General features: G+C 40.3%; 2 protein-coding genes across 2 annotated transcripts; one reads left to right on the forward strand and one right to left on the reverse strand.

Moving 5' to 3' along the window:
• The first annotated feature begins 7645 nt into the window (after positions 1-7645).
• TSG101 (tumor susceptibility gene 101) lies at positions 7646-9787 on the forward strand. Its single transcript, XM_017232167.3, has 7 exons — positions 7646-7830; positions 7932-8016; positions 8100-8165; positions 8239-8514; positions 8696-8919; positions 8979-9328; positions 9398-9787. Exons 1-7 carry the CDS (start codon positions 7786-7788, stop codon positions 9582-9584), a joined length of 1233 nt encoding a protein of 410 aa, XP_017087656.1. The 5' UTR covers positions 7646-7785; the 3' UTR covers positions 9585-9787.
• Positions 9788-9794: 7 nt separating this feature from the next.
• Positions 9795-10306, reverse strand: kud (oligosaccharyltransferase subunit 5 kud). The gene is made up of 2 exons (XM_017232169.3): positions 10164-10306; positions 9795-10103 (listed from the first exon to the last, which is right to left on the reverse strand). The coding sequence occupies exon 2, from the start codon at positions 10100-10102 to the stop codon at positions 9866-9868; it is 237 nt and encodes a 78-aa protein (XP_017087658.2). The 5' UTR covers position 10103; positions 10164-10306; the 3' UTR covers positions 9795-9865.
• Position 10307: the final 1 nt, after the last annotated feature.

Here is a 10307-nt window from a genome sequence, read left to right on the forward strand (position 1 = left end):
ATCATCCGATTCTTAAGCGGAGTACCTTAAACGATTTGTGGATAGATTCTCCGTAAATCTGCATCAAAATCTGGATGCAAAATATTTTTTCAATTTTTTGTCATTTTTTCTGGGGCATCCCCTGTAAAAGTTTGGAAAACGCATGGGAGCCCATTCTGATCCACTGCCAAGACCATATCTTCGCCAAAAATCATCCGATTCTTAAGCGGAGTACCTTAAACGATTTGTGGATAGATTCTCCGGAAATCTGCATCAAAATCTGGATGCAAAATATTTTTTCAATTTTTTGTCATTTTTTCTGGGGCATCCCTTGTAAAAGTTTGGAAAACGCATGGGAGCCCAATATGATCCACTGCCAAGACCATATCTTCTCCAATATTTATCCAATTCTTAAGCGGAGTACATTAAACGATTTGTGGATAGATTCTCCGGAAATCTGCATCAAAATCTGGATGCAAAATATTTTTTCAATTTTTTGTCATTTTTTCTGGGGCATCCCCTGTAAAAGTTTGGAAAACGCATGGGAGCCCAATATGATCCACTGCCAAGACCATATCTTCTCCAATATTTATCCAATTCTTAAGCGGAGTACCTTAAACGATTTGTGGATAGATTCTCCGGAAATCTGCATCAAAATCTGGATGCAAAATATTTTTTCAATTTTTTGTCATTTTTTCTGGGACATCCCCTGTAAAAGTTTGGAAAACGCATGGGAGACCATCAAATTTTCTATTTTAGATAAAATTACAATACCCCATGGAAGTGTATAATATCCACAAGAGAATCTACAAATTAGACACGATTTTTTTTCATCTGGCGAACACGATCCGAGAATCATATGCAAGGCAAGCGGAATGACAACTTTTATATAGAATTCACGATGCGAGATGTATATCCGAGTGAGTCGGTTTCTACTTATGGAGACCCCTAGGTATGCATATCAGAGCGGCCAAGATGAGACAGCAGTTCTAGTAGCTCCGTAGAGCATTTAATTAAGCTGCAGAAGCCAACTGAAGCCGCAGGTGATAATCAACAGCTTACCCTTTTCTGCTAATTGGACTTAAATTGCAGGCTACAAACTATAGAGAGGGGGGATGGATCTGATCTTTTGGTGGCCTTGTCTAGGGCACACAGCTGTGCACATATTCAGAGCGAGATTTATGGTTATGGCCACCACCACCGCCGACTGGGGGCTGTCAGTCAGTCTCGCAGCGGAACAGCTGGCAGCGTTTATCTGCGAATTCAGAGCTGGGTGACACCACCCCCTTTTTACATAGCCACCCCCAGCTCCCTCCTGCCAATTACATATCAATCATTTGCCTGCAATTGACCCTGGCAACCGATCAGTTGGCAATTTTCCCACTTGACAATCAAACTCACTTTTATTCGCCAGTTCTATCGATGGAATATATAAACATTTTTTTCCACCAGTGAGTCAGCAAGTCTGGCGCCAACCAATCAACGAAAATGTATGCAAAAAAAAACAAAGAATATTTCAAATATTTTAGCTGTATATTATATTTTACTGGCTTTGATGTTTAAATGGAATTCTCATGCGAATTCTTAGGAAACTGCCAAGCGTATGCCGCAAAAAATTTAATAAAAACGACAAAAAAATATTAAGAAAACGCAACTGGCGCCTGTGTTGTGGTCAAGAAATAATACTCTAATAAATAAAGAAAATTAAGACTAACATACTAACTTAAGATGGTTAAAAAAAACATAAGTAAACTCAAAAAATGCATAAGTCAAAAAAGTCATCTCACCAAATTTTAACCAAAACCAACTCTTTATGGACATGAATTTTATACTCTATTTTTTATATTTAAAATTCCCAATTGTAGCGTATTTCACCACCTACCTTGTGTCGTTAAATATTTGTTCCTTGGCTGGCTTAATTTAAATTTTCTTATTATTGTTGTGGTTTAGAGCCGAGCGTGACGCATTTGATTGCCGACTCTGCTGACTTTTGTTGTCGGCCTGTTGTATGAAATTGGTCAATGAACGCGTTTGTTTATGAAAATCAGAGTTTGGTTTTTACTCCGCGTCTTTGTTAGTTTCCAGTTTTGCTCGAAACTAAGCTCTATTTTTTTTATGCACTTTTGAGTGGCTGGGGTCTAAAGTTCTCCTTTGTGGGTGTCGGCTTTGCTTCCTAGACTTCTGGGCCTTTTGTTTGTTTGGCTTTGATGGGTGTTTGAACAACTGTTAAAGAAAACGCACACGAGCGACACCACTTTTATCGGATTTTTGTAAATTTCATAATTTAACTTAGTACGTTTCGGGGTTTCTGGTTTTTTTTTTTTTTTTTTGGGGAGACTACCGAAAGATTGACTACCGCCGCCGGACAAAGCCAAGTGACAACTGTCAGCCCAAAACAAACATTTAACGCTCGTCAAAGGTCTCGTCGGCCGACGATGAGCAGACATCAATTTTTCATTTAAGTTGAATTTAAATTTAAATTCAGCTTTGACCGCCCGGGTTTGTTCAATTGCCGAATCCGAATCCGTTTTGCTGAGACAGGCGCAACGAATGCTCTTCGCCTTGCATTCCATACGCGGTGACGTGGTTCTCGAAGTTGCCACCAGTTTCAGCGGGGGTGGGGTGGGGTTTTGTCTCTTTGGGTCTCTCATTATCTCCGGGCCAGTTGGCATGTCACGTATTCCCCGAAAAAAAAACAAAAAATAAGTTCTGGCCTGGACAAAAATCAATTTTACGTGCCAAACTCATCGATTCCGAGCACTATCCGTCTCAGCTTTTTCATTCGAAGGCGAGTGGGCGTGGCCCTGGCGACAATTAAAGTTCACTTAAGCCAGCATTTGTATGCGACGGGGCCCAAGGGGCAATAGTCGTCGGCCAGCAGGCTAGGGCAGAGCATGAGAAAGGTCGCAAAGGCCGAGCGGCGGCGACAAGTTCGTTGCCTAAGTCTTTTGATTTTCGTCAGGTGTTTTCGCATTACCGGAAGCACTCGAGTCCAGCGATGAGTAACTGCGGTAGTCGGATGTGACCAGTGAAGTGCTACTGTATACATATCTGGCATGCAAGCAAATTCGGAATAATTAAACCGATTTTTTTGATAATTTATTACGGTTTGTATTGCCGAAATAATAAACATTTTGTTGTAATAAGCAACATTTTTTTGAGAAGGGTGATTTATTTGTGTTGTAAATTACATGAAATTGTTTTAAATTATACAATAAGTTATTCTAGGTCTTGGGAAATAGTTCCCCTAAGGTTTCTTACTCTATGGAATTATACAACCTACTATTCGCCTTCGAAACGGTGACTTACATTCATAACAGATTAAATCGCCATTAGTCAATTAATATTCTAATTTTCCACTTGTAATGAGATTAATGATTATGTGTCACTTTGTTAAATAAACAAAAACTAACAAATTGCATCAACAGTTTATTAAAAGGCTTATTTAAATAGAATCTTTAATGAAAGATTTGAAATTTAAATTAAAATATGGGCTAAATATGACATTAAGAATAATCTAAATATTCCTTACCCATTATGGATTATTCCCATTACTAATGTTTAAAGAATATACCACAAACCACTAAAAAGCTGACTAATTTTGTGACTCAGACGGAACCCACTCTGTGAGTTATTCAACCAGCATCCGTCAACTTCTGTTCTAATTTGCCACTTGAAAGGAGCTGATCTAAGATTATTGATAATTTGCCAGTTCATTAATTGCCAGTACACAGAAAAAAGAACAGAATCGATCAATTTAGCTGAAAAGATTACAATGCAAAATGGTCATAGAATTATATAAGCCAATTTGAGCGTGAGTGCTTTGGCCTAGGCTTTGGATTACGTGCCAAACATTCGAAATCACAAACTGGAAACCCCGATCATTCATAAAATTCGCTTTAACGATAGTGGAGCACAGGCGAAACCAAATATCCAAATTCAAATATTTCGCGATCATTTGTTTCCATAATTAATTGAACTTTTATGCGAAATCTAACAGCCATCAGAAACAGAAGCAGAAATCGAAACCAAAATCGAAACAAAAACAGTAGCGAGAAACATAGACAAATGGCAATTTATTTAATTTAATTCTGAGCGCCATTGATAAGTGAAATAATATTATTGAGGCGTGATAATCCGGCCAGGGCTAGACACGAAGCTCTCTAAACTATGCCAAGTTAGGCAAAACAATTTGAAACGCTTCCTGTAATAGTGACATTGAACCCCTTCCCCCTTCTGCTATACAATTTAAAAATCTGGGTAATTGTGTCCACTGCTGTCGTCGTAATTATGCTCGAAAAATATTGTTAACTTGAAATGGGTTTTTGGGGTTCTAGAAAACACAACAACGGCGGCCGCGCGAAGGTTTTTCGCGGCTCATTTCACATTCTGAACTGTCAGCGCCGTGTCATTGCCTTTATTTAGTGCTCTTTACTGCTCCATGTCAGAAAAGTTAAAGCCGAGGAAGCTAGCATAGTCAAGTACGGAGTGTGTCCTAATAATTTATCATTTTTTAACGCCAGCAATGCGGAACCGGAGCTTACCGAACTTTTCGCCCGGAGGAAGAGTCCCTGTTCACATTACCGATCGCTGACAGTCCCACAAATGATGGCTAATTCAATGTTCACACAAATCAAACGACCATCAATCATCCTCAGCACACGAACAATTTCGGGTATTTTGTCACAAAAACAAAGTAATTTGCTAATTAATGATTTCTTTCGTCGGCGATCACATCGCCACTGAGTGGCAGAGTTCAGAAGATGTAAAACGCCCGGGAAGGGGGAGGAGATATTGACCCGGAAGTGACCTCCAGCAACGCCCAAAAACCCAAAACAGGTGAGCCTAGGTTAAGTTTTAGCTTTAAAGCTTGAATAATGAATCTTCTGGAAAAAAAAGAATGAGAACTAATACTCTGGCATCTATGCTATTATTAAAATAGTGGATAGCGCCAAAAGGAGATACTCCATATACGTATTTTTATAGGAATAATTTTAGAAATGGTTAAAAAGTTTACTTTTTTTAATACTTGTCTTCATGTACATTATTATTAAAAACTATTATACGCCAAAAACTTTTCATGCTCAAAGTTCAAGCCTTTTATCGAATAATACTTCATGGCTTGCGTATTTCTACGTATTTATTTGTTCTTGGATAGGTTTTGTTTTTTTCCAATATCTTCGGTTTTGTTCATTAATAGCTGCAAAGTGATGCTGGCAGAAATCTAGCAGTTCTTTGTTGTTAATGATATTGTCAGTGGGGGCTGGCACCGACATATCTTTAGATGTACGAGTATAGCATATAGCATGTCATGGCAGCATCAGCATCAGGTGTATTATTGATTCTTGTGCCGCTCTTTTGTTTAAATTGATTTTTTTTCTAATGGCATAATGAATTAAATAACATTACAATGGATTTTGACAGCGGAACCCAAATCAAAGGGGTCACTGGGGCGGACCATGGCTACATGAATAATGAGTTTAATAGAAGATTGGTTCCTGAGAATTCTCCGGGGAACTTTGGCTTTTCTTTTTAAGGCATCTCTTTGCGGTCGTTTGTGATCTTTTTTTTTTTGGCCCGACACTGACGGATTAATTTAATTTTATTTTTAGTTTATTATTGTTGGCTTGAGTGCGCTCATTAGGCTTTATTTTTAGAACTGCGAGCTATAAGTACGCCGAAAATAAATCTCGAAGATTTCCTATTTATAAAATGAAAAGACATAATGACAGCCAATTAGCCGGGCTTTGCCAGCCCACTTCCGCTTTGGTCGAGTCCATTACGCCGAAACGGATCTATCAAGCTAGAACTTCTGGCCGGAGAGGGTGTTTTGGGTCAAGTACTCGGCCTCAAAGTGCACGAGATGTGCGAGTTGCTAAAAATTGTTTACTTCTAATTAATGGCACTCATTAAGAGTCATTGGCAGGTGTGAATTGATTAATCGAGGTGTGCATTTCAGGTGACAAAATTGATGGTGACTTCTGGACGAGATTCGATCTTCCGAATCCGGTCGCATATATCATCGACACAATCGATTCTGAGGCGAATCCGAGACCTCCCAGGCATATATGCTGAGCTGGGCTCTGAAAAAGTTACAACAGTTAGTTGGTCAATGGGTTATTATGATAATGAACTCAATTGCCGCCCAGAGCTTTGTTGTAATTTGGCTGGCCTTGGGACAGGGGCTAGAAGATTTCACAGCCAAAAGAGAGAATATACAAAGACCTGATCACTGCGATGATCATTCTGATGATCATTATTATCAAAAAGCTGACGGCAGAAGAAGCACAGCTGGCCGGAGGTCAACGCGGTTGAGAAAATCAAGTTTACAAAAGCCAAAGGCAATTACAGAGCGGAGGCAGCCGTGGCATCCAAGTATCGTCGTCAGCAGTTCCCCCGAGCAGCAGTAGCCAGCAGTGATAAGAATCGCTTTGGCTAATTAAAAGCGACCACGAGGCGTATGAGTAATCAGCCAGCCGACCAGCCAGCCCAGACCAGACCAGAGTGTGCCCAATGTGATTTATGCGTATTCACTACTGATTTGAACTTCAGCCGAGCAACCGAGCACTTGGCGCAAGTTCAAGTACACAAAGCAATAATTTTTTTGGCCGAAGGCAAGACCACAAGAAGCCAATTGTCCAAAAGCACCTGCCGTTTCCATAAAATTATACACCGAATCGAATATACCCAGTAATTAGTCTATTATCTAATGCAGTTTTTGTTATATTTTTTAATAGGGACAATTTTTACCATCTGCCTATACTATTTCTATATAAATATCTCCGAGCTCCAATCCCTTTTGATAATACCAGGTATACCCCATCACGTAAGGGCAACATTTGGCTACTGTAAAGTACTCACTGATTTATTGATTACGTTTTGGCCCGGCCAAAAAATCAATCAGCAAAGCAAACAGTAACAAAAGGCATTAGAGCTGACCTTCCATGGAATCGAAATTTTATGTGCGCGAACTTGAGACATTGGACGTAATTACTGTCAAAGCGGAATCCGCATCGGAATTGAAATTGAAATTCGCGACAAAGTGCCTCGAAAAAGTTTAACGACTCGCGCCAATTTGCGGCCACAATTAGGCTTAACGAGTGGAGCAATAGGTCTGTACATGGGATTTACTTTGCAGAGATAAGCCAGTTGGTAATTGGCACGTTTTTGGCTTAATTGTGGTAAAGCTAGCCCGGGGGTATATCGATTGAAACAAGATTTGTTTAATTAGAATAAGCAGAAGGGGATCGGTGTAAGTGGAAATGGAGGCTGAGAATGCGGTCTTAAAAACTTTGGAGCATCTTAGGTCTTAAATAATAAAATTTAACAGCCCCTGGAACAGTGTTTGTTCTATTTAACAATCGATACAAAAAGCAGTAAACTTTAGGTGTTGTATTGTTAGATTTTAAATATTTTAAATTTTTATTTTAACGGCTATAAATCGATAACAAGCGAAATCGAATATCATAAAACGATCTGGCAACGCTTATTTTATTGCTATTTGAAACACTTAAAAATTTCTGAAAATATTTAATTTTAAGCTATTTTGAGCCCAATTTTAGATACATTTATACGATTTAAGTAGATAAAGGACATTTTAAGAAATTTTGTAGTGAGACCGTTTATATTTCGATGCCAAAATCCTACTTGCCTCTACTTTTAGATACTTACCAACACTAATCTGAGAGCTCCTACACCTACAGTTCGTACTTTTGTTTTTTTTCAGAAAATTACCTGTCAATTAACTCTTGAGAACTCTTTCGGTCTGGTGCCGAGGCGGAATTGACTAGCTAATATACCTCAAGAATGCCCGCGGTCGAGGAGGCACAAATAACTAGATATCTTTCAAAGGTGGGACCTGCAGATGACTCATAGCCAATCTTTTGGATTCTGCTTTTTTTTTCCTTATTGCACGCAACGCAATTAATTAAACAATGGTGTTTTAATTACAGTACAAGTATGTGGGAGCCACCAAGAAGGATGTGGTCGATGTGGTCACGACATATAGAAGTTTGACCTATGATCTTCAGCGGTTCGGTGAGTTCCAACTGATAACAGCCTCCCAAGATGTTAGCTTGAAATTAGCATAATCTCATACTTGTGAAACCCCTGAATTTCAGTTTTCAACGACGGCACCGCCAAGGATTTGTTCACTTTACAAGGAACCATACCCGTTGTCTACAAGAGTATGTTTATATACTAGTGTATATGAGGACCCACTCAAGTGGCTTTTTTATACTCGTTTTCCTGTTTTTCCAGATAACACGTATCACATTCCTATATGTATATGGCTTATGGACACCCATCCACAAAATGCGCCTATGTGTTTTGTGAAACCCACTCCCACCATGCAGATAAAAGTGTCCATGTATGTGGACCACAATGGAAAAGTGTACTTGCCATATTTACACGATTGGCAGCCTCACTCATCGGATCTGCTATCACTCATCCAGGTGATGATGGTGACCTTTGGAGATCACCCGCCGGTGTACTCCAAGCCGAAGGAACAAATAGCGGCGCCATACCCCAATAACTGTAAGCATTATAATTCCATTGAATTGCTTTTCCACCTGCACTTAAACAAAACCTGCACCTGCAGTAAAGCACTTGAGACTAAACAATATCGCATATAGCGTGTATCACATTACTTGCATTATATAAAAACTTCTGTACATGCTGTTATGTAGAAATACTTTAACCAACACTTTCTTTTCAGCTTTCATGCCTCAGCCCGGAGGTGCTGGGCCCAGCAGCTCGTATTTGCCGTATCCCACTGCCGGTGGTGCTGGTGGAGGCAACTTTCCGCCGTACCCCACTGGCTCTAACTTTGGATCTCCCTATCCTCCGGCCGGCGGAGGTCCGGCTGGTCATGGCGCTGGTTATCCGCCCTACATGAATTTCCCTCAACCATCCGGTGGCTATCCACCAGCTGGGGGCTATGTATGATACGTACTTGTTCAAGTAAACAATTTAGTTCATATTTCAATTTGTTTTTTTAGAATCCATCATCCAATGCAAGCTCCACTGGAACCATTACGGAGGAGCACATTAAAGCATCACTAATCAGTGCCGTGGAAGACAAGCTGCGTCGTCGCCTTCAGGAAAAAGTAAATCAGTATCAAGCAGAGATTGAAACGTTGAATCGGACCAAGTCAGAGTTGGTCGAGGGCAGCGCCAAGATCGATTCTATTATATCGCGCTTAGAGCGTGAGGAAGTCGACTTGAAGAAAAACATTGCCGTGCTGAAGGACAAGGAAGAGGAGCTGGAGAAGAGCCTTGCAACGTTGGAGAGCGCCGAGGCGATCGATCCAGATGAGGCGGTGACTACCACCGCCCCACTATACCGACAGTGAGTTTAACACCATTTTAAGCTTATCAACATCATGCTAAGGACATTTTGAAATGGCTTATCCCCCAGATTACTCAACGCCTATGCCGACGAAGCTGCCACCGAGGATGCCATATATTATCTGGGTGAGGGACTGCGCGGTGGCGTCATCGACCTAGAGACTTTCCTAAAACATGTTCGTACGCTGTCTCGGAAGCAGTTCATACTTCGAGCCACCATGCAGAAGTGCAGACAGAAGGCCGGGTTGGCCGGATAGAGACCATCCTAACCACACTAGTTGAGATGTTCAGTTTCCGATTCGTCATGTTTCGATTTAAAAGTTGCAGTGATTTTTCATTCGATGGGGGTATTGCACGAGTATAGACGATTTATATGTGTTAACATAATATATATTCGACATTGTTTTAAGCGCAAATTGAATCTTAAAAATTGAAATTACAATAAACTGAAATAAAAGAAGGCCTCATTCTTACGTTCACGCCCACACACAGATCTTCAATTTATTTCTACACGGAATGATTCGCTTATCCTTATACATCATACGTATATACCGACGGTTAAAAGTAGGAAAACAATGCCGAATCCCAGGAATATCGAGGCACACAGGCTAATCAGTAGCTCCTTGATAAGCGTGGATTCCTTTGCGTTTTTCCGGGACACCACAAAGATGAAGAACCAGGCGGTGAAGAAGGTTCCAATAATCAGAAGAACGGTAGCTAGGTGGGGGAAAACGGCCGGGTTGACAGGCGATACGTAGCGTTTCATCACTTCCATGCTGCCGATAGAGTTGATATTAAATACGAATAGTTTCTTTGAGTATTTACTGTAAACTTACATTGTATTTAAGTTTTAATTCTCACTTGTTATTTTTTGTCGTAAATTGTACGTGGCCCGGCAGCAAGAGTTGCTCAAATCGTTATCGATATCGATGAGCAAGCCTACTATCGATAGGTATTCGATATTTAGAACGTAGCCAGCC

This window comes from Drosophila bipectinata, chromosome 3L (genome assembly GCF_030179905.1).
Source record: "Drosophila bipectinata strain 14024-0381.07 chromosome 3L, DbipHiC1v2, whole genome shotgun sequence".
NCBI lineage: Eukaryota > Metazoa > Arthropoda > Insecta > Diptera > Drosophilidae > Drosophila > Drosophila bipectinata.

Coding starts and splice junctions, on each gene's coding strand:
- TSG101 (XM_017232167.3), top strand. CDS start 7,786: ATGCCCGCGGTCGAGGAGGCACAAATAACTAGATATCTTTCAAAG. Junction 8,166..8,238: donor CATACCCGTTGTCTACAAGA/GTATGTTTATAT, acceptor CTGTTTTTCCAG/ATAACACGTATCACATTCCT. Junction 9,329..9,397: donor ACCGCCCCACTATACCGACA/GTGAGTTTAACA, acceptor CTTATCCCCCAG/ATTACTCAACGCCTATGCCG.
- kud (XM_017232169.3), bottom strand. CDS start 10,102: ATGGAAGTGATGAAACGCTACGTATCGCCTGTCAACCCGGCCGTTTTC.